Genomic DNA, 25,350 nt, shown 5'->3' with positions numbered 1-25,350 from the left:
CACAGGGTTTTGGACTGAATGTTTATAGAGTCTTTTTCTTCTCTCTTTAAAATGCAGAGAAGAAAGGAAAAAAAGCCTACATCACATATTTAACATAAAAGCCTTTCAAATCAGCAGGAAGCTTTCAGTTCAATTATGTTTTATGTACTGCAAGGTTAACTAAAGGGAAAGGCTTATTAGCACAAATAATACCACCTCAGGCTCTGATCCCAACCAAACTCACAAGCTGAGCAAGTTCAGACCTCATAAGCATTTGAATGAAAGATTTTTGAGGACAACTCATGGTACCGCAGGAGATGATGTGGGCATTACAATGATCCAGTTTGCACTGTTTTTCTCTCACTTACTTTTCCAACAAGTTTTATGGAGGCATTATGCTAATGCTAGCAATGGGAGAGGTAGCAAAGTGATCTGAGCACAGTACTAAGAATAAAAAACATCCAGGTCCAATTCTGGCTCTGTCATTGGCACAGGCTAGAGAGCTGACCACAGCATGTAACTTCTCTGCTCTTCAGTTTTCCCGTCTAGAAAAATGCTCAGCTCTGTTTTACACAGGGGTATTGCACATTGTTGTAAACTATCCTGTATAGGGCAGTAAGGAAACCCTGTTACCATGACAAGAAATAAGGGAACAGGGTAGGCATTGCTCCAAAAGCTGGCTGACTTGTTTTGGCCCAGAGATTGGACTGGGGATGGCAGGCTGAGGACAAGTGGAGGCTGATTTTATGGAGTCTGAAGGGATTGTCCCAGAAGCATAAGTTTTAGTCCCTGATAATGCCTTTAAGGTGCTATACTTAATGGTTATAGGCTGTGCTTTTCTGAATGAAAAATATATTTGAAGTCTTGACTACTCATGGTAATGGAAAACTCCGTAAGTAGATTAGATATACAAGAGCACTGGTGTTGACTTCCTACTCAAGCTGCAGTTCAGAAAACATTTTGTCTATTAAAATGTTTCTATCTGGTTTCAAACTAATATAATGTCACCCTTCACTTTTTGTCTAAAACTGTTGGGTAATATTCCTCTGTGCTGTTAAAGGGTAGCTGAGTTTCATGCCTTCAGTGGTTACATTTCAAGGAAAACTGAGCTATCTGTAATCTGCAAAATGTTGTAAGACCCTTTGGGATAAAAAAAAAGTGCATTACTGTTAGCTGTACTTGATTACCCTATTTTGCTATTAGTATTTAATATTATATTTCCATTTAAGTGGTCTTACTACATATTAAGTAAAGAAAAAGTAGTCTGAGGATGTAGCAAACAACAGTTGTTAACCTGTGATGAAAATATTGCATCAGACATCAAGCCAGGGGTAAAGTAAATTGCTAATTGCCCTGGTTTAATTCCCTCTGAGTAGTGGTCTCTGTATTTGAGTAGGCAATGAGATATGATTGCACCCTGCTGCCATTCATTAGCAGAAAAGCTGAGAATTTATTTTTTTATGCAGCAATACAGAAGGTGGTATATATATACAAATTAGAGGCTTTGATTATATGCAGATTTAATTTTGTATCTGTTTATTTGTGCACTTCATTGGTGTGTGCATGAGTGAATGAGATGGTGTTGATATTAACATACTTACAGTTTACTCCAAAGGGAAAATACATATCCCAGAATTTCTAATAATGACTGGTGAATGACAGAATGGGTTATTCATTCAAATTAACCAGCCAAAATCCATGCATGTAATTTTTTTCATTCCTGGCCTTCAACTTTAGATCGTTTGGCTATTCTAACAAAATAAAAAGCAGCAAAGGTAGCATCATGGAAACCCAGGTAAGTTTAAGTTGTTTAGAAATATTGAAGGGAAGCATTGCAACGTTTTCATGCTGATATCAAGAAATATCAAGACAAATATTGGAGTCTGGGATAATGTCAGCTACCATAGAAACAGTAACCATAAGAAGATAAATGTCAATCATCTATGAGCCTTTACTTCTTTTCATGCTGTATAAACCAACCTATGAAATTCATTGTCACCGGGGCTCTTTCAGATAAATATTGTAGCTGCGTCTAAGAGAGATCTAGAGAATTTAATGGCTGATCCTAACATGTAAAAGTATAACAGGACTTAAGATAACAATAAGGGCAATCTAGTTACATGATTCCAGTTGTAGACTAATAGAAAGCACAGCTCAGGAGTAAATATCTCTCACCTACTTCATACCTAAGTTGGTACAGTATGGTTCATTCCTCATTTGGAATAACTTTTAAAAAAAGGTTGCCTTCCTCTGAAGTACCAGAAACTGGTCTTGCCAGGGGAACAGTACTGAACTAGACAGATTGTTCTGACCAAGTATTTTAAATCTAGGTTCCTTCATATACAAGAAGTATTGGTGCAGTAAATTTGCCTTAAAGAAGAACAAGCCCTCTTTTTAACTGGTAAACCAAAAGTGGTTTAAATTACCAATGCTTTTAAGAGAAGTTTCACAAAATTAACTTTGCACTTTATTTACACACACACACACGTGCGCGCGCTCATGCATGCACACAGAGTAATGTTTGGTCCTTGCCATCTAGCTCGCGTTATCTGGCCTGGAGAATTGAAGTCCCAAGAATTCTCCCAGACCTGTGACTCCTGTGGAACTCGCTGATTCAACCTACAGTTTTGCTATTGATGCTTTCACAGTCCCACAGTTTCTTCTTCCATCTATCAAGGCAGCATTAACAAGCTTCAACAGCGGCACTAGAAGCAGTGGGATCGAAGCATACGATGCTGTTGAGTGGGTGGTTAATGAAACTCTGTATCAGGACTCCAAGCCTCCATGCTGGCTAAATGCAGCTGAGAATCTAAATCCATCATCTTCAGCTACAGGGTGTCAATGAATTATTTTGTGCACTGCTGCACTGAGGTATATACCTGGTGTAACCACTAGCAAGAAGGCAGGGATAGAAGCTCAGAAGGTCCGCAAGATAATCTGATGAGCCTTAATGCCATATGGTGCTGGCCATAAACAGTTACACTAAATCCAGAAGCTCCTTAGTCCTAAACTTCAAAAGGTTGTGCACTCAATGCCTCTTCCTAAGATTCAGTCTCATTATCTTGCTATGCAAAAGGTCAGAAGATGAAAGTAAATGAACTCTCTCTATGCATGGGTGAGCCAGTTTGGAGAAATTAAAAACTCACCTATAATCATCTTTCAAAAATAAAGAATGAACCTTTGAAAAACTCCAGACCAGCTTTTTCTTTAAAAAGACTTTATTCTTCTGTGCTCTGGGAAAGAGCAGAGATGGCATGAAAGCCTGAATACCTGTGGCTCCTCTGCAGACTCAAGAAATCTGATATGGTTTGGATACATCCCTGAGAACACTTAAGAGTCTGATTCTCAGTGGGGGTAAGCTGTCGCAACTCCACTGAAGCCAATGGAGCTACATGAATTTATGTCACAATAGAATCTAGCTCTTTCTGTTCATGACTGAGCCTCTGGACCTTCTGAGATTCACTCAATGATAAATTCTCTCATGAACAACGTGATGATACTGAAGCTCTTTCCTATGCCATAACTGTTCACCTGGTAACTACTGTCCAAACACAGGAGGTTTCTTCTGTGGCCCTCTCTTTTTTGTCGTTATACTGTCTCTGTGCACACACCTGGTTGTCTTCAAACTAGCTAAGCAGGATTCCATGGTGGCTGCAATAAAAGGCTTATGTTAAAGAAATATGGCTTTTACTGATTTGAATACTCTTTTGCCACTCAAGTAGTACTAAGAAATAAGCCTCCCCCCGCATTCTGCCTACACCACAGCTAGCCAGTTAGGTGGACTAGATTGCTTAAGGGAGTCCCAAACCATGAACCCTCTGGCTGCTCTCAAGTTCTCTTGTGGGAAAGCCTGAGGTTGGTTGTGTACTCCAGAACCTCTCCAAGCTGCCTGGCCTAACTGCTGGATTAAGTAACAAGCAGACTGGGAGCAAGGATCTGGGGCTTATTTTTTGACAACAATCCCACGTTCAGTAGTAAGGCAGGATAGTCACAGCCCCAGGCACTTTCAGATGACATCTAGTCATAAATCTAAGGCCTTTAGATAATGAGATTTAGCTGCAGAGCCCTTCACTTTTGGAAGTCTGGTCCCACTGGATCTGAAGAAAATGCAAACTACTGTTCTCCTTCAAGACTAGGTTTAAGAGCCATCTATTTTCTCTAACTCATGTAGTTGAAAATAGGCTTCTGAATTCACTGAGGTTTGTTTTTTTTAATTGATAGATTATAAAATTCCACAGGACACACTGGTTCAAATTTACCTCTGGTATAATCCTACTGACTTCAGTGACGAATCAAATTCAGAGTTAAAAGAACTATAAGGAAACAGTATGTATGGGATATGAAGGAATAGTGCACAGAAACTCAGTCTGAACTAATGCAATGCACAATGTGACACTGAGCGATGGCAAAGAGATTTGGTGCTCTCCATGGATAGACAATCATTCCCCACATGTTCAGTAAGGGAGTTTCCCATACTAGCTGTGCACTAGTCCTTCAGTCACTCACAACAGCCTTTAGATTCTGGAGAAGATGTTGACTGAGTCATGCATTTTCTTCTTTTGTATGGATGACAGCATCCCATAAATGCCTCAAACACAAGGAACACAAGACAACTCCAGAGCTGAGTCTCAGGTGAAGATGACTTAGGAAGATTTAAGAAGGCTTAGATCTGCTTCTTTCAGTTTCAGAATAAAAACTACAAAACGTTGAACGTGCACTCACCAAGATATATTCTTTGGGTCTTTAAATAACACCTCTGAATATGGCTGCAGTTTTCAGAAGCACTGGTATACATCCAGAGTAAACTATATTGGGTTTAGTGACACTATTTTTATCCTGCGTAAAACTAACATAAATCCAGAAAACGCTCCATTAATGACCAAGGGATTGCTTTGGATTCATACCAGCATGAATGAATGTGGCACAGAATTTGGAGTAATCTTCATTTACATTAGTTAACATAAATGAGACCAAATCTCAATTTGGGGGTGGGGAAGGATAGCTAATGAAGCTAAACGCACATGCCAACCTTCTGAAAGAAATAAGTCCTGCAGAAACTTCAACTTGGGGAAGGTGCTAGTGGAAGCTGTTCACATCTATAAACCACACAGCTTCTCAGACATCATGTTGTGCAAACTGTATCAGCTTTGATTCAGACAGACTCTTTTTGACACAAACTCTCTTTTCTCCCCAACTTAGTAGTAGGTAAATTATACCTCCTTTGGCATCCCTTCTGAATCTAGCCACTTTGACAAAGAATTTCTTCAACACTGGGAACGAGCAAATGAAAGTCTGTGAAATGAAATGAGGCAAGAGTTAAGATGACAAAAGATTTTCACCTCATACATGTGCAAAAAGGACCAGTTATAATGATTACTGTCATGGATAGATATTAACTCTACAGTGCTCTCAGGAAACCTTCAAGTCATCATAACGCCTCTGCACCTTTCCCTTCAACATGTCCAACTCTTGTGCCTTTCCTGCCTCTGCTGAGCTTGCATGTCTTAGGCTAGTAGCTACAGAAAATGTCTCCAGAAGGCTGTTTCCACACAAGTGGTTAATAAGATGGAAAAGATCCTAAGCCCCATAAGCCCAAATAGGCCTTTGTCACTCAGAAGAAACAGTGATAAGGAAACTGTTTTCCAACCACTAGTGCTCTGAAAATAGTGGAGAAACAAGTCAGCCTCCATGGACACCTCAATCAGACAACTTTTCTGTTCACCCCCACTTAGCCATGTCAGCCCCAAACCACGATGACAGAAAAGACACGCTTTTTGTCATGTTCCTTGTGTTTACTCATCCCGTTCCAATGTGTTCTAGGACAAATTCATCAACCATTAGGGCCTCATACTGACTGTTGCTGAGCACTCCCAATTCTCATTTGCTTGAGTTTACTTCGGTGATGTTGCTTTTGAAATCACTTGGAGTGCTACACGAGTAAGGATTTCAGAAATGGGCTTAGAGTTTTCCTTTTTCAAGCCATATCCAGGTCTACCAAAGCGTTTGGAGATGGATCCAAGCTAACTACCTCAAAACCCCACTCCAAAGAAGCCAAAGGCGAGTTGATGGTTCAAAATAAACATCCAAATGAAAAGACAGCAAAACGAAGCATCAGTGTACATGGGTCGGTGATTTATATCTCTCCCTAGTCATCAGAAGCTGAATATCCATCATAACCCACAGCTGTCCCACTCCCCTCTATTTACTCTCTGTGAGCATTTTTGCATGTTGTAAATCATGAAATAGCAGCCGTGGTAGTGTCAAGTGAATGACTGTGTAAAAATATCCAACCCAATTCAAAACTACAGACTTTTAGAAATCTAACTAGTAAGAAGGATTCTGGATAATTCTATCAACATCGTCCTCTCACCTATACCACAGAAACGTCAGGAGAACTACAAAGACGTCTGTATAACATTCCCAAACCAAGTGCTACAGTTAGCTTAACACGTAGTTTTATACCTTATACTTCAAATACCATATTGATCTAGATGGAATGTCATCTATTTTCCCTGGGCAGCCGGATCACATCTCATTGTAAATCAAAAGGGTTTCAGAGGTTGTAAATTGTTGTCATATAAAACAGATGTCTCAGAACATACATCTCCGCCATGTCAAAAAGACTTATAATTAAAATATGAATCCAAACAATTTTACCATAAATTATATCAATAAAAAAGTTAATTAATGGCACAATTTTCTCCATTCCAGTATACAGAAAGTGAAATGAGAAGATAATAAATGCCCTGATACTTCTATGCGTTGTCTGCAGAGAGTACAAGGGTAAAAAGTACTAAATTGTAACCAACAGTAGAATTAAAAAGGAGTAATCTTGGCAACCCCTACAATGGTATATGTTGGGCTAGGGACAGAAGTTACATGTAAACTGGTTTAAATAATCAGAAACTGCTTTAAACCTGTAACAGAACAAAAGTTCAGTGCACATAAACCTGTTTCAAAATGACTGCAACTGGTTTAAGCTAAACCCAGTTGAACGTAGTTTCATAGTTTCTAGGGTCGGGGGGGACCTGAACAAATCATCAAGTCCAACCCCCTGACCTGAGCAGGAACAAATTCTGGGATCACAATACCCCAGCCAAATATCTACCCAACCTCCTCTTGAAGACCCCCAAGGTAGGAGAGAGCACCACCTCCCTTGGGAGCCCAATCCAGAGCCTGGCAGCCCTAACCATAAAGTAATGCCTCCTGATATCAATCTTGAACCTACTCTCAATAAATTTGTGTCATTATTCCTTGTTATCCTAGGTGGTGCCTGGGGGAAGAGAGTCTCACCTATTTTCCGCTGGTCCCCCCGGTGAGTTTATAGATGGCCACCAGATCCCCTCTCAGCCTTCTCTTGTGGAAGGTGAATAGATTCAGGCCCTTTGGTCTATCTTCATATAGCCTGGCCTGCTGCCCCCTGACCATGTGAGTGGCCCTCCTCTGGACCCTCTGAAGGTTAGCCACATCCCTCTTGAAGTGTGGAGCCCAGAACTGGATGCAGTACTCCAACTGCAGCCTGACCAGCACTGCATAGAGGGGAAGGATCACCTCCCTGGATCTGCTTGTCATGCATTTGTAGATGCATGAATAGGTGTGGTTAGCCTTACCAACTGCTTCCTTGTGTTGGCGGCTCGTGTCCATCCTGGAGTCATCAATGATTCCAAGATCCCTTTCAGCCACCGTGTTGACAAGGAGGGTGTTCCCTAGCCTATGGGTGTGTTGTAGGTTCCTTCTCCCTAGATGCAGCACCTTGCATTTGTCTATGTTAAATTCCATCATATTCTCATCCACCCACCTCTGTAACCCATCTAGATCTAGCTGGATTCTGTCCCTCCCCTCCAATGTGCCCACCTCACCCCACATCTTTGTGTCATCAGCGAATTCGGACAGTGTGCTTTCCATGCCCACCTCCAAGTCACTGATAAAGTTATTGAATAGCACAGGTCCAAGGACTGAGCCCTGGGGAACTCCACTGCCCACATCCCTCTGGGTCAAAAACTACTCTCTGGGTGGGACCATTAAGCCAATTTGTCACCCATCTGACTGTAGGCATCAATGCTGCAGTCACCTAGTTACCTAGTTTTTTTATGAGCATGGCATAATAAGTGATGTTATGTAATATCAGACATAATTGATTTGGGTCAAACTGGCTTATGAAACTACTGTCTGAGACCCCTTCCTGGTTAAATAACAGGTCTCTCAGCATCCTAGCATGTTTTCCAGCCTTGGCTGGCCTGTTCTGTCTGCTCCAACAGAAAAGGGTTAGGGAGAGTAGGCAGGGACTGCCCATCCCAGGCAAACCCCAGCTGGGGTCTCAGCCCAGGGAGGGGGGTTAAGTAGAGCTGCCATGCCCTGCTTAACTTACTGCTGGCTGTGACCGTGAACTACAAATCCCAGAGGCACCTGGAAACAAGAAGAAAAAATGATGAGCAACCCTGCAGAGCCCTGCTGCTGTGATTCTGGACTCCAAATCCCAGGGACCTTGAGAACAGCAGGAAGAAGAAGTGAACACACATCCCATGCTGGCTACGTGCCAGAGAGCTGTGCTCTGGCACCCCTCAGCTTCTGTCCTTAGCCTCTGCAGGCATGTGGCTGCATTTCCTGAATCAAAAGTGAATGTCTGTCCAATTGTTTCTCAGTTCAATGTCTGCAATTTAGACTAACTTGCAAAGACTGAATCGATTCAGCCTCAGGCTTTTTGAGTGTCTGTACTTAGCCTTGGTAGTCATCCATAGTTCACAGGGTAATTTTCTTAGCTTAGTTGCACCAAAGTAGTGACTCCTAATCAACAGGGGACAGCTCCTGTCCATAGTTAATGCTAACTGGAAGTCCAAGGAAGATTGGTTAGGACAACTTTCCAACACAAAATGGAGGTGATCCCACAGGGAAGTGAGAGTGAGGAGGCTTCCAAAACCCATCCAGAAATTTTGAAACATTCTGCTATTGCTCTTCAAAACATTTAAATCATCATTAAACTTGCATAAGATAAACATTATCTTTTTTCTTTAAAGGATTTACCATCTCCTCTTTTGTTTGCTGTTCCTTAATTATCTTGTTTCAAATCGTATTATTCACTATTCCTTCCATTATTTTTTCTCTTTGCTGTTTGGCCATTGTGTTCCCCACACTTTCCTTATCATTAACTTAATCTTCTATTCTTATTCCCCATCTCTGCCTTCTTCTTCTCCCATTATCTTACTCTCTTCCATTTCTTTCCCTGCTTGATCTTCTCTCTCCCTCTCTTGCTCTTTGTTCTGCTGATCAGGAAGATTCTGCTCTCTCTCCTTTTCTTTTTAATATTAGAGGTAATGGTTGCATTTCAGAATCTTTAGTGGGTATCATCCTGGTTTTGCAAATGTTAGATAACCAGTGCAAGGGTGCTGACAGAACTGTGGTAATTTTAGTGAGTTGCGAGAGACCCTTTTTCAAGGGAAAGCTCCCCAAAATTATGTGTCCCAACCTGGTTCCTCTCCCCCCACCCCAAGGAATCAACTTGTGTTTCAGATTGCAATTTATCTCCAGCACAACCCTGCTGATTGTGAAAAATTTACATAGGAATACTGAATCATAATGCTGAGGTTACAAAGGTGTGATAAATGCTCAAAGAACCAACACCCCGATCATTTCAATGCTCTTTCTCTATTTTCTTTGTCCAGTAGTAAAAGTCTCTCTCTCTCAGGTTATACGCTCCATGCAGGCCTAGAGATGGTCAGACACACATATGCTGGTGGCGTTTCCTAGTAGAAAATAGCAATGTTCCACTGCCCTTCATGAATGGCTTACACAAATCCTCTTATTCATAATAACAATAAAAGAACAAAAGACATTAAAGTTAAGCTAGTCTTGCCATTGCTGCTTGTGGGCATCCTAATGCACAAAAAGGCCTGAATACACAGGGACAATGCCTGGAGAATTTTTAATGTTAACATAAATCATAATTAATAACTATAAGGCCAAGCTGTCCAAAACTAGCAGAGAGTCACTGAGAGCAGAGAGAATAAAACACATTAAGAGTCCTCAGGAAAAGTCTTTTTCTTTTAAATATGACTAGTAAAAAAAAAAAGTGTGAAATAGTCTAGAAGTAGTCTTCTTTTTATTAATATTTTATATTCCACAAGCACCCTGCTAGATTTCTCCCAGTCATTCCAGTAAATTTCTACCCTGCCATAAAAACACTCCTCTGAAAGTTCGGGTGGACTAGAACATTACCTTTGACACAAGTGTAATAATAACTGAGCTTACAATGAGTAACTACGGGTACTGCAGTATTAACTGAGACCAAAGTCACTGTATAATGCACCCCAATCATAAATACCAAGAACAAGGCAGAAACCCCAATCTGTTGGAGCATTCAAATTAATATGGCATATGCATTTTGTTATCAATATCAGCTTCTCTTGAAACAGTAGCTAGTTTGAGTTCCAAATACAAGATGACAACCTTTTTTCCTTAGTTTGTGAGTGAGTAAGACTATAGGAATAAGTTGCCAGCATCCCTCTAGTTTCAGTAGCCAGAAGAGCATAGGAAATGAACACATGTAATCACTGCAACAAGAGATCAAATACCACATCATAAATTTATTCATGGTCAGATTTAGCCTTGGAAATAAACCCTTAAAACTGTGAAGGGACACAAGCAAAATGCTTATAAGAGAATATTAACCACATTCTACTAGTTCCATCTACAAGCATTGCAGCAAGTTATGAACAATATTAAATTGCACAGTCTAGCCTGTTTCCCTCCCTCTGCCTGCCTCAGAAGAGTGATTTTAAAGTAAGTGAAACTCAACATGATCTTTGAAGAATCTCTTCTCTTCTACTTGATCTATTCTCATCATGTATTTGGCATTTTTGTTCAAGTGTGCTTATATCTATTCCACAGACATTTTGTATTGGTAGGGCTAAGTGATCCACACTGTCTTGGTCAACGGCTCACAACCATTTTCCCTGGAACTAGTATTGCTGTTCCAGGCTATTGTGGCTGATACTTAAAACTCCATCTAGGAGTGGCCAAAAACCAAGAAAAGTATTTCACAAAAAGCCACCTGAAATTTTAATATTTGGTTTTGTTCTGATTCAGAACGAAAAACTAGGCCAATATGAAATTCACTTCTGAAAACACAGACCCACAATACCCAAAAGCCCATTGATTACAGCACTCACCTGGGACATGAGAATTCCTGATTTAGATCCCCCACTGTTATTCAGAGGAATCTGACTTTTACAACAAGTAATCATTTAATTAAAAAAAAAAATCCTGATCAGCTTTAGGTCTAACCCTTCTTTCAGAATGCTGAAAGTATCCCTAACTTCATCAATGTCACCAGCAACTAAAGACACGTGGCCCTACACATTGGGCACGGGCACATCCCCATGTCAGTTAAGTTCTCTCTGAACTCTATTCAAATATTAAACCACTTCAAACCCATTTGCAATGTTATGAACAATTCAACCGTATCACCATTGTGAGTTAGAACAGAAATAACTGGAGGAAATATAGTTAGCACTGACTTGCAGCATGAAGTTCTTAAACTAGTGTACCTGTTACCTGAAAAAAAGTTAGAAAACTCCAGACTGGTATGTCCTCCTGCTTTTGTTCCTCAAGACACATATCTCTCCCTAGATCATTTTTATCTCAGTTTCCCAGTGACCTGCTTCCTATTCCAACATCAGTCGGAAGCAGTCCTATTTTCTCCTTATATTAAAACTCTCTACTATTGAAATCAGATTTTTATTGTTCCAAATTAACTTAATTGATCCAGACCTTTAATACATCTAAAGCAGAAGAGTACAACTGAAATGAGTGGAACAATGATCATTCAGGCTAGATAGAGATCTGGCTTATCATTTAAGGACTTTTGTTTGTTTCTGTTTTGTTTTGCTATTCAATGGGTGCATCTACAAGTCAATATTAATGCAACACAATAAACTCTGGTGCGGTTCACGCCAGTGTTTACTGCTTTCAGGTGCCATGTTTATATGTGTGGCCAGGACTGCGGCACGCTGAATCAGGGCAGCACAGCCCCAGGTAGCAGGAGGTCCTGAGGATCAGCCTACCAGCCTGGGGCTGCTTTGACCTGCCTCAATGTACTATAGAGGGGCTGGCTGGGGCATGAGGGTGCTTCAATGCAACACTAGCTGGCAGGCAGCCCCTGTACTAAAGCACCATCATCCCCAATCAGCCTAGTCAACACCTACATGTGTATTGCATGGAATAAATAACTCCATCACAGGATAGGACTTGTCTTTGGCAGTACTAACCTACAGCATAGTTAATTAGTTTATTCTAGCCTAATAGCTTAGCAGGTGTATACCAGTGATGCTTTACTGCAGAACAAATTAGGCAACTGTGCAGTCAGTGTCTCATGTATATGCACCCCGTGAGAATGATTTCACCTCTTTTATATCTCATCATTTTGTCTTCTTATGGAACCACATTCTTTCTTGTTTCCAAATTTTTGCAAACAGCAAAACACGTTAGCACTGCCATATACTATTTCCATTATATTTGTACAAATCATATGCCTTTTGAATTTCATAGGATTTCTGCCACAGATTTCAGCGGGACCAGGACTTAGACGTACGTGCATGCGTGCGTGCATGCGTGTGTGTCTTACCCTTAGCCAAACCTACGACATCATAAAGTACTTAGGTTAGTTACAGTGCACAGAAGATGTAAGAAGCATGGAATATGTGACATGCTATTTACATTAGTGTATTCCTTAAATTCTATCATCCAAGTCCATTCATTTTCAACCCTCATCATTATATTTGTTCTTTTCTACCCTCTCCCAGTTCCTTCTGTAATTGTTTTTTTTTTTTTATAGGAAAGTGACCAAATCTATAAATAGCTCTTTCCTGCTTTAGTTTAACTGGCACCATGTCAAGAGGAAGGATTATCTCCCCGACAATATGGACAATCCTCTTTCCTTGTATTTCCATAGATTGCCTCTTCTTCTTGCTAAATAACATTCCCAGGTTCAGTATAGACAAGGGTCAATACTCACTATGTGCAGCTGCAGAAAATCACCGAGCCCAGGAGCACTGTCAATTCGAACCAGGATGCCATCCTTCACAGTTGTGCTGAAGCCTACAGCAAGACGGTCTGTCCTCGTGCTTGGTCTGTCATTTGCTGGCCAGGTGTACAGGATGAGGCCTCCACTTTTTCCAAAGATATATGTGGCACCAGCTGCAAAAAAAGAGGGGGGCATTAGTTCACTCAGGTTTTTGCCAGCTATGGTAGCATTGTTTTCACTTCATAGAGGAATATATGAAACTGCAAGAATTTCATTAGCAAGTGATGAAATCCAAGGCCTACTAGGCTATTGTCACCCTAAGTTAAGATGTGAGCAAAATGAATTAACAACAGAGGAGATGTTATGGAAATAAACTCAGTCATTTCCAGGCCCTCACTAAGTAATAGCAGAGGACGGTCTCCAAAACCTTTACACATCATGACAGAAAACATTGGAAGCCTTCCTAACATTGGAATTAATTCCACATCTGATGCAAAACACTGGTAATTATAACACACTCCCTACTACATATCAGATTCAAAATACACCCACCCCTCTCCCATTAATCCAAAACTAACCTTTTGGTAACAGATGATACAAAGAATAAAAGCAAACTCCACCTTTAAGTAAGCTTGTCATTCTGATGATCATAGCTGACTGACAACACTTTGCAGAGACCCTTTTAAATGAACAGTTATGTTATTCCCAACATCCTTGTATATCTACTCAGTAATAATAAGGGAACTGCAAATAGATAAATGGTGCTTCCTTGTAAGAAGGAATAAAATCACAGAAGACAGGCCTACTATACATATCCTGCTACAGTGTGGTTTAGGTAATAGTACCCAAGTCAAAACAAGCAACATTTGCAATGAAGACAGCTAGAGAGTTTATCGAGTACCTACGACTTCATTATTGCTAACATAAGCTTGGGCAATGCCAAGTACTACACTACTTTAAAAGAAAAATGACAACACTAGTCTTGCTTTAGAAATGTGTAGATCAGCCTCACTTGGGGATTCAAAATGACTGTTCTGTAGATTCCCTTGAGGCTAAGTTTGTCCCCAGTTGACTGCTGTGCACAGGGGCTACTCTCTTCTCTCACAATTTTCCAAGATATTGAGACATCTGGTCAGCATATTACCAGCACTATTTAATTTCATGAGTCTGAGAAGGCTCACTTGACTACCTTTTTAAAATAATGCCTAACTTGTATTGAACTGAGCCCCTCCCCCCAGCCCCTACTCCCATCCCTATAAGGTGCCATTTGAATTCAACAGGACAAGCCACTTTTCACAAATGAGGAAGGTGTGGCAGTGCACCTTTAGGTGCCTACCTCTTTAAGGGCTGGAGGCAGGTGGGCAGGCTAACTTGCGATCTAGCCCTGGAAAGGCTCCCTGTCACAGAAGGCAAGTGCTAATAGGATGTATTTTACATATAGGAGAATTGAGATGCCAAAAGTTGAGGAGTCAGATTCTGAGATGTGCTTAGCATACATAATCAGGACCCAAATTTAATATTAGCCACTGTGCTTCTTAGAAAATGTGGCCATAAGAGTAATAGTTTCATAGATGTTACAGGCAGGAAGGGACCTTACAGATCATGCGGTCCAGCCCCCTGCTATTGGGCTGCTGGGATGATAGAAAATGCTTTCCCAAAAAATCACACACTGCATCTCCGGGAAGATCAGGAATACCACAGGCAGGAACTGCAACTACTTATCTACTGAGCTACACTAATATCCACATAGGTAGAAACAATACTCCTTTCCAAAGAGTCACAGCAAACTACATATTCAGTGCCATCAGCTGGTTTCCACCAACAGCTGCAGACATGAGATACCAATGAAAAACAGAGGAGGAATAAGTGTTGTATTTACTTGATCAAATATCTTAGTGTTTGCCTGCATGAGACTAAAATATTTTATCAGCAACAAATGAATCCCAAAGTGGATCAAGCACAAATGCATACAGGTGCAGGTTGGATGAGTTGTTACTAAAAATGAGTCACATGTAAGTTTGACTGCAAACACAAAAAACACTGAGGCTCTTGTTTATGAACAGTTTGCAAAGTACATTATAATTATTAATATTTGTAAAAATGGCACACTTCACCTATTCACATGGCTTCTCACCTATAGATATCAAATGTTCATGGCAGGTGGTAGTAAGCATCAGTATTCCTACTCAACAGATAGAAAAAGTGAGGCACAGACAAGATTAGGATTAGTCACTTGCTGAAGGTTGATTCAGTGAGAGAACCAGAAATAGAACCCAAATCCAACTCCCAGGCCTCCCTATACCTACTGGATCATACTATAGGCAATTACAAAAAAACCCCCAAGAACCTGAAATCACAAAATCAGTTAGGAAATTTCAGTCACAGACTTTGAATTAACTCAAAAGGAAAGCAAGGGGACATAACAAAGCCACAAACATGTATCATTCTACTTTCAGAAAAGTTAATTCTTCAGACCCAAATCTTTTCCTTTAACTAGATCTTCCCATTCAGCTGAGGAGTCTAATGGCAGGTACGTGACTACTGCAGTGTGTTTACTGTGTTTGTTTACCAGCCATTCTCCTCAAGTATGTTTGCCGCCTCTTCATATTAATTAGAGATGTCTGGGTAATGAATTATCCATGGCTTCTCTCCATGTACGGGTAATTCAAACAGCCCACTACAAGTGCATAAACTACAAATACCCTCCTTTAGTTTATTAGCTAGTTTTATGTTTTACATTATACTGGCTCACAGAATAACAAGCAAATCAGCATGTGAGTTAAAATGTGCTGTGTTTTACTGATTACTGCTGGTTCTGTGCATTAAACCTTACTTTTCAGAAGCTCTTCTACTTGGGTTGGGGTGTTTGTCCTTTGCTCTTGATGTTCAGCATCGGTCCTTCCTGTTGCAAGGATAAGACTAGAAGAGATTGCTTGGCTATTTATAAAGGCAGACATGACTTTGCCTTTCTGAGGGCCATTTGGCTGCAGGTAGAGCATGTCAGAGCTCCTGCAAGTGCCAATTAGAGCCAATTATAACTTGATAGACCTGTCATGGCACTTAACTGCCTAACAGAGCTCATTTTCTCCTCATAGGACAAAGATTTTGCTTGTAGGCCTAACCTGAGGAAGCTCAGGTTTGCAAATCGCCATACATTGATCATTCAGATATAACAATCAAGAGAAAGGGATGCCCAAACTAGTCCTGCTAACAGAGACCGACTGTACTGGTTCATTAAATAATTTAGAATTAACTGCAGAACAGCAGGTGTTCCAGTTTGCTAATTTATAGGTATCCTTCTCTATCTGAAATTTAATACAGAACAATGTAGGTGCATGTACTTGTACTTTCAGTTGCATACCAAATATATAAACATGAAGCCCAATTAATAACAATGTTATGCATGGATCCTGAATAGCGTACCACTAATTTATTCAAATTTTGCAGCAAACCATTAATCACTCCAATCACAAAACATAAAATACAAACATTAAGAAAGCACAGGAAATGGAAGAAAGAGAAAAGATAATTAGACAGGTAGTGCCGTATTGTAATCATAATGAAAAAATAACACTTGACTCATTGGTGTGTATATATTACACACAAAAATTCTGTGGAAAAACATTATTATGGTTCCAAGCCAAGCACTCAAAAGTTAGAAAACATCATAATTAAGGTGGCCGGTGCATCTTAAATTCTGCCCCCTGTGGGCATGCATTATGACAAAGTCTTTAATGACATGACCACGTGCTATTTTTTCCCCAGGACCCTATCCTCATTCAGTATATGCAATAGATGGTGATCACTTAATGAGCAGCCATTCAATATTTAGCTTTCCCTTATTTTTCCATATGTGGCCTCAGGCCTTATTTATTGCATACCGGTCAAACTCCACTCTAAAAACAGAATCATTAATTTACTCTTAGGCTTTTCTAAGGTGCTCATCATTATAGTATCCAAACACTTCAGAAACATTATGTATCTTCACAAAACCCCTGCAGAGGTGGCAGGGTAGCATTATCTCCTTTTTTACGCTTTGGGAGCTGAGATGCAGATATTGAAGTAAGAAGCAGCCTCTGATTTTTGCCTGTTTTGAGACATCTAGGGCCTGATTTTACAGATTTCTTAGCATAATACTACATTTTACAAAGTCTCTGTAGACTTTGGTTGCTGCTGTCACTGCTCAGTGTTTCTGCAAATCAGACCCTAGGGTATAAGGCGGGACACAAGGAAATGAGAAACTTGCTGTGACTACCTGCGATGTGTTTTATTTCAATGACTTGTTGACCATCATGCAGAAATTCTGAGGCAGGGGTAGAAACCTGCTCCTCAGAGCAACGACCAACTATGTCAGCCACGAGACTGTCCTATTTCATGCTGGAATCCCCGGCCACATTCACTACACACCTCCCAAGCTTGGCAACAAAAAAAGCAGAAGTTCTATGTTATCCTTTAGCATGCAAAAGTGACCAATTCCCAGAACAAATCTATTTTGCTCACTGAATTAAGCAGGGGTTCTGTGCATGGTATATGATCCAGTAATTAAAAAAAAAAATCCTACAATAAATACACATACATGGTCTACCCCAGGTTATACAGTTACTCTTAATTTGATAATCCCTGATACCTGAGTGCTTGACCTTGCAATCTTAATATTATTTGTTTAACAAGATATTGTGTGCAATTTCTTAAGTTAGTTTAAAAAATAATGAAAAGAAACCACACCTTCTGTCATGTTCCATCAAACTGACACACATGCAAGTCACTGGCAGAATTGATCCACTACATAGATGTCTGGAACATAAGTCAGAAGTAACTGATATAACAATAATAGAATGCCATCCTCTAAGTCAGGCTTGTCCAACTTACGGCCCGCGGGCAGCCATGCAGCCTGCCAAGCCGTTTTCTGAGGCCCAAGGTGCTGCAATGGGAAATGAAAGTAAACACCACTTACTTTCGTTCCCACCCCTTGTCCCTCCCCCAGCCCTTCAGCAGACTCCTAGTAGCTGCTGAAGAACTGGGGAAGGGACAAGGTTCCCACATGCACCACGTCAGTTTGACGTTGCCTACGCGGTGTGTGTGTGAACAGGAGTAGCCGTGTGCCTCTCGGGACAAGATGAGCCCAGCAGGAGCAGCAGGGGCTCAGCTGCATTTTCCCCCTACCTGCGCTGCTCAGTCCCGAGAGGCACAGGGGACATGATCTGGCCCCACATTCAAAAAGGTTGGACACCCCTGCTCTAAGTGGACCTAAGTGGCTGAGAGACACCCTTTGCTAGTGAGTTTCACAGTTATTCCACAGAGCACAGTGGCAAGATTCAGAAATCTTGGGCTCCATTCTAGGACCTCAAGAGAAGTAGGTTTTAATGGTCACATACTTTGTTCTAAGTTAGATGCAATCTGTTCCACTCCCACCAACCTATCCCTGCCCTAGTTGTTTTTTCCCACCACTAACTCCCTGTCCCAGTGCCAGACTCTATTCCTCACACATCCCATTTCAATCCCAGTCTCCGTGCCCAGACTCTTCTAGTTGTTCTCATCTGATCCTCATCTCATTTCTCTCTTCACCCTTTCTCTCAATTTATGGCCCACCCTATCCAAATTCCTCATCCAAACGTTGCAACCCTTACTGTTGCTCTTATCCCAAGACTCATTGGCCAACCAGTCCCAGACTCCTTCCCTCTCCCAACAACTCGTCCAATCTGAATGTCCCCCACCACCAAGGTATTACCTCCCAGTCCTTCTCGCCATTCTGTTCAGCAAGGATTCTAGTTCCAGCCTCCTCTTCCTTCCACTCCATCTCCTTCTGACAGTCCTACTTACAACCCCTCTTCCCACCATCCACTCTGTTTCCTTGCTGCAGCCCTCTCCTTTCCCTCCCCCCTCCTCTGGAGTGTGTCATGGCTGGATTAGAACCAGACAGCTTCCTCTTTCATGTTGCCTGAATACTGGGGAGGAGCCACTGTGAACATGAAAGGGCCAGGCTGTCTTTTTGGCTCTGAGGACTAGCTGCCACTCAGCTTGGAGCAGCTGGCAGCAGCCATGATAGGAAATGTCCAACTTCACCCCTGTGGCAGAGTGCACTTTTTCTAGTCAGGAATAGGTAGTGGGGGGGGGGGTGAAGCATGCTCAATGGGGACACAACCTTTGGAGATTTTAGTGGCAAAAAAGTTTCTAATAGAAGACTTATTAGAAATGGCTGTTTCTGGCATGTAACTGCAATTTTTCAAAATATATAACTTGATAACATTTGTGCTGATTGTCAAAAAAACACAACAAAAACCCTTTGACCGAAAGGCCACTCCAAATGCATTTCAAGGGCCTGGTCTCACTCCCATACACAGGATAACAGATCTTTTCAAGGAAAAAGTCACTGGATTTTTTAACATGAGCAAATAACAGCTCTGTTCCTGGAAAGGACTGGTCTATTTTGGCTGAAAAATTCAAATAAATAGCAGCAGCAGCAGTAGTAGTAATAGTTACAGTAATACCATCATCTTACAAGGTCCCTTCCAGTCCTGTCTATGAAATCTATGAAATTATTATTGGATTATGATGAGGATTATGATTATTATTATTTGAGGTTCCTGTGGCATACATTCAGCATGGAAAATTCCATCCCAAATTGTTAACATTTGGCAAAGTTACAAGTAACTGAAAATAGGATTTTCTAATGGGAAGTATTGGACAGCCTTAATCATAGGCAGTGCTGCCATCACCACCTATAATTTTAATGAAGTTATCATTACTTCCTAATCATTGCTTGAAATAATCCAAAATCTCTATATGTTTAGAGAGAGCATTAATTCAGTTAATAAACACAGCTCATTACCTGAAGCAATTTCACTCCTGCCTAAAAATTAATTCTTCAAAGTAGTAGCACAAGAGTCTGTCACATTAACAGTTAGCATAGCAATACCAATCTATTACTTCACAGGCTCAGAGATATTTTGAATCTCACTCGAATCATAGAAAATGCTCCTAATTAATTTGAATCTGCTAACCTAGTGACAACCCATTTCATTTTACCACTATAGTGTCTCCAGCAGCTTCGGGATTTTCTGTATCTATGAATCCTCTACATCTTTCAATGTGGGAAAATGTCTGAAAATTGCGAACCATGAGGAGTTGAGCACTGGGACCCCCCTCAGGTACAACATACTGCAAATGTTCACTGGGGTATATATCTTGTTAAGATTTATGAAATTCTGAAGCTGAAAAAGATAATTTTTTAACAGAAAAAACTACAGGGGACCAGGGCCACAGGCTCCTACAGTAAAATCAGGTATTAAGCGTGCCTTTTTCATTAAGACAACAGAATCTCTGTCCATGGTCCTGAACCCCTTTGGTGACAATGTTTAATCTCTCATTCATTTTGGTAATCCTGCATGGGCTGTGAAGAATATAAATCTAATGGTAATATATTTCTACTTGAAATAACATGCAAGGCACATGGCATCCTCCTTTCCCTCAATTAATTATCACACCTTTGTTCTCTTGCCTGTAATCTTAGATAAATATAGATGTTACCCTGTCATTTTTAAGTTCTCTGTGAGGATTGGAAACTCATTGGGAAAAAAAGAATGTTTAATAAGGGAAGAAATGGTTGCTCACAGAGGCCTGCTATTTTTGAAATCAAAGAGATGTGGAAGTGCCCAGGCAGCATAACTATATTATACTTTCTCATAGATGGATTTTTTTTCATAGCTACATGCAGTCCCATTATACACCTTCTGCTGAGCCCAGTAGTTCTGATGAGTTGCTTCTCGGGGTGCTCAGTATGTCTGTGCTAAGATCCTATTATGTTTATTAATAATCGTAACCATGTAAATTTTCTGCTTGCTAGCAAGAAGCTATCAGTTCAACTACAGGAAAATTTGCTATGATGGCATTTTGGTTGTCTTACTCGGCAGGATTTGCAAGTTACCAAGAAGTTGAAATTATTTATCTTATTCCCAGTAACCAGCATATTGTAACGATAGAATCGCTAATACATCACAAACAATTAAGTGTAGTTAGCTGAGTGAAGCAGGCCCCAATGAAAGAAATCTTGACAACAATTGTACTAAGTAGTCCTGTCAGGTAGCAATTAAATAAGAGACCTAAGAGCTTAGCTATGCATTTAAAGCCTTCACAAAAAATACATTAAAATAAGATTAAAGGTCTGACAAATTCACAAAGGAAAGGAAAAGCAGAGATAAGACTGCCACTTATCTCACTGTACCTAGTTTCTGTTGCTCATATGCTATTCTATCACTAGGGAGGGTACTAACAAGGAGTGCAATTTGGACTCATGGGATGAAACTGGAGCAAAGAAAATACTAAATATCAAGATAAACTAATCAGGAGATGATATTAAGCTCAAATAGAAAGTACAAGAAAAGCCCCTGCTTGCCTGAACCATTTAAAACTGTTTATTGAATATGTACTGTAAAGAACAATTCTGCCTTAGCTTGCAGGGATGGACAAAACAAACAGATACCCCTGTTCAGCTATAACATTTCAAACAGCCATGGTATGAGCCTTTACTGTTAAAGAGTTCCTTTGAAATCAGTGGGGAGCTTTCCCAAGTGGGGACCTCAGTTCTCTCCCAAATGCCTTTTAGTGATTCAGAACCAAGGATGATAAATTTAAGAGGGGGAAAAAGACCATAGTAAGTTCTTAACTGCACTGCATATGGCAAAGAGACGTTCCTGAACTCTACAAACAATTCTAATCATGTACAACTCTCTAGAAGTATATCAACTAGGAACACACTCCAAAGGAACATTAAGTTTATAGAATTACATCATCGTAAAAATGTTTATTGGTTAAGTATAAATGAAGGACATGACACTATTTCCAGATGAAATGTCACTTTTCAAATCAGTCCTTCTGGGGATGTCAAATACACTACCCATACTCTATTAGCAAAGTCTGAGCCCCTCTCCCATATTTCCACAGAAGGACCCATTTATGAATAAAAATTAAAAGAGCTAGGTAAGGATAGCTAGCCTTGCAAGACATTTGCACACACATGATATCAGTCTGCAGTTATGTGACAAGCATCAAAACTCAGGATAGAGAAGAAATATTTAGGTGGTACATGGGTGCATAAATAGGGGAAAAATTAAGCTAGGAAAATAAAAATCCCAATTAAACAAGAGGAGAAATTCCTAGACAATGTAACCAATTTGTCTGTAGAATAGCATCCCAGGGTTGAAATCTCTGTTTCTTAAAACTGTTAGAACCAGATTGACTAAATCTAAACAACAATCTGATACAAAAATAAATCCCACATTGACATCAAAATGTCAATTATACATTAACATTGTGGTCTTACAGATCTTTTCCATCCCCAGATTGTAGCATATAATTTTCTGTTTCTTACTGTCTATACTGAACTCACCATACGGGTACTTCCTGTTAAATGCACTGAACCTAGATGCTTTGTCTAATTAATGTACCAAGTAACTGGCTGCACCTTCTGCTCCTAGATATGTATTTTTCAAAGCAATTCTTGGCAGGGTATACCATACAAATGGCATGCGACTTAAACTATGTCAGTCACTCACTAATTTCATTAGTATGGACAGAGGCACTGGCAAGTGCATTTGAATTTTATAAACAAAATATAATGCATGTGTATTGGTTAGGAGGTTGTTATAACAAAATCAAGCTAAGACATTCCCTATTAGTTTAGGGAAAATAACATCAAATACAACCAAAGACAAGGGAGGGACGTGACAAAACTCAGGGTCGTTTTACTATTGAAAGGAAAGGAGAAATTAATAGCAGCAGCAGTACAGGGATAGTGCACATAGTCACTGTTCCAGCTTCATCTTCAACTCCACCTACCCTCATATTTGCCCAGACATCAGTCTTTACCTGCAGCCACTCTTATTTACCAAGTTATGTGTTTCCATTCAATTCACTTCAATTTTTAACCCTAACTGCTTTATTTGAGTCTCTTTTTTCTTCCCTCTTCCTCTCTGACCCCCATCTCACAGTCCTCTAATAGAGATCACTGATTTTTTCAAGCCAAGCTGGAAGGTTTTTCCTCATGAGAACAAATGAAAACTAACTCAGAGCATGGGAATAGAGACCAATAAAGCCCTTCTCTCCCAGAGCCTAAATATTATTTGAACCCTGGACTCCATACAGAAAAGCAGACAATAAGCTACCTGCGTTACATCACCACAAAATGGTTCCAGCCTTGAAGCCCATCTTTAACCCTACAACACCAATGCAGCTTGGCATGTGTGGTATCGGTGTCTGGTGACATTAGGACATTCCAAAGGATGCCAATTTAATTATGAAGAATTCATTTAAAAAATACTTAAAGCATCATTTGAATAAAACATGTTTGCCTTCATATTAGTCCTTATATTTCAGTTGATCATACATATTATAGAAGAGGTGTTAAAGTCACCTAGTGAGCCAGATCCAACCAGTGGCATGAGAACTGCCACAATGGCCACCATCACGGTGGCAGCAGCAGCATGGGGTCCAGCAGGGGCAGCTGCAATGCAGGACCCAGTAGAGTTGGCATTAGTGGGGTCTGGCAGCAGAGAGCCAAGCTTACCACCAATAGCCATGCCCAACAGGGCCAAAGGATTCAATTTCCAGTGCTCTCCAGTAGCCTGTAGGCCATACAGGGTGACATCTGGCCAACTGGCCATAAGTTTGACACGCCTATGTAACAGAACTGGGAGTATAATCTAATGGTAAGGCTGGAAAGGAGTACTCAAACTGCCTAAGTCCTGTTCCTGGCTCTCTCAGTGATATATTGTCTGACTTTAAATATATCACTTAGCACCTTTAGATCTAAGTTCATTCCTATGTACAATAGATCTATCAATACCTATCCGTCTCACAGGGATGAGGTAAAGGGGTTGAAAGTAGATATAGAAATATTAATTGCCATCACATTTTTGGTTCATTTGATCCACTCTATCACAGGATTCTTCCAAGGGAGAAAGGAAGACAGGCATGGTACCTTGTATGAGATGACTGACAAAGGGCTTTTTTCACTCCTTAATATTATTTAGTAGGAGCTTTAAATTGTCTAAGACAAAGGAAAAAGTAAAGCTGTAAGAATATACAAAGCTTCCAGGGCAAAAGTCTAATCCTTGGAAAGCAAAGTTTCCCCACTTAAAAGTGTTCTCATAAACCAGCTGCTTTTTCTCCAGGATGCCTACTCCTCTTGAGCTAACCCCTCTGAGACCCAATGTGAACACTGCTATCTCATCATTCCCTTCTTTAAAAGACAGATGCTCTTTGACATTAATTAAAACTGATTTTTTTTTCTATACTTCAACATTAGAGGGACCTGGGACTTTTTCTGTGGTGAAAAAGGGAAAAAACCCTCATAAACTTAAAACAAAATGGAAGTAGCAATTCAAATTGTGCCTGCTTTCTTTGTTTGCTTTTTTAAATGACAGCAAATTAATACAAGTCACTTTCCTCCCAGTATGTACAGCATCAGCCAACAATTGGATCAGACAGTATGTTGCTTCATATTAGTTACACCACATTAAAAAGGACTGGAAAGGGTAGAAAGGGAAAGACAATGGGAGTGTCCCTAGAACTGTTATACAGTCCAACATTATTTATTTACACTCAAACTATAAATGCCTCTAGTTCCATGACACACCATTCTGATTTATATTCTCCCCCAGCAGAATTTGCTACTGGGTACTTGGAGGCGGGGGGTATGGAGGCAGCATCATCACCAGCATAGAAAGAGTTTAGGGATAAGCAGCCTGCTACAGCAGACCAAAGATGACAAAGAGTTTAACAGCCTCAAGTGACAAGTACCACCTACAGGCATGTTTACTTGAAAAAAAAAATCTCACTGGCTTTTGTTGCTTCATACAGATATAGAGCCAGTGTAGTCAATGGCCCTGGTCCTCTGCTGCCAAAGGATGACTCTCAGGCAAATGCTGTCCACTGCCCAAATACAAAGATCCATCTTCCTCATAGTAGAAAGTGACTTGGTTCAAACTGGTCTGCCACATGTTGACCCTATAGCTGCTCTGAGACCATATCTCTATGGTCAAGGGAAAGGTGGTTGCAAACCAGATTGTTTTGTGCTAACTATATGTAGTCCACACAGTCCTGTCAGATACCCATTGTCTCCCTTACCAGAGCAAAATTTGGGAGTGCGGTTACAGGGGACAAAATCATCTATTCCCCATGACAGAAACCTGGCTGGGTGTAATTTTCAGGTTGAATTTGATGGACACAAGGATAACATACATGCTGCAGTTATCAAAGACAAATAGAAACCTGGCTGGGTGTAATTTTCAGGTTGAATTTGATGGACACAAGTGAACATTTCTCAGCTGCATCCTACTGCCAAACAAGAACTGAAA

At 40.4% G+C, this 25,350-nt stretch overlaps 1 protein-coding gene across 6 annotated transcripts in view; it reads right to left on the bottom strand.

Annotated features, from left to right (window-relative positions):
* The window catches only part of NRXN3 (neurexin 3), a 1,344,032-nt gene that overhangs the window by 333,684 nt on the left and 984,998 nt on the right, over window positions 1-25,350 (bottom strand). For all 6 annotated transcript variants that reach the window (XM_090033813.1, XM_090033814.1, XM_090033810.1 and 3 more), the window contains one exon: window positions 12,989-13,170. In XM_090033813.1, coding sequence (XP_089889939.1) covers window positions 12,989-13,170 — 182 coding nt within the window. The remainder of the gene's footprint in view (window positions 1-12,988; window positions 13,171-25,350) is intronic.

This window comes from Crocodylus siamensis, chromosome 2, assembly GCF_052110815.1.
Source record: "Crocodylus siamensis isolate JL-2025a chromosome 2, ASM5211081v1, whole genome shotgun sequence".
Lineage (NCBI taxonomy): Eukaryota > Metazoa > Chordata > Crocodylia > Crocodylidae > Crocodylus > Crocodylus siamensis.
The sequence above is the reverse complement of the archived record's forward strand: the minus strand, read 5'-3'. Positions and strand labels throughout refer to the sequence as shown.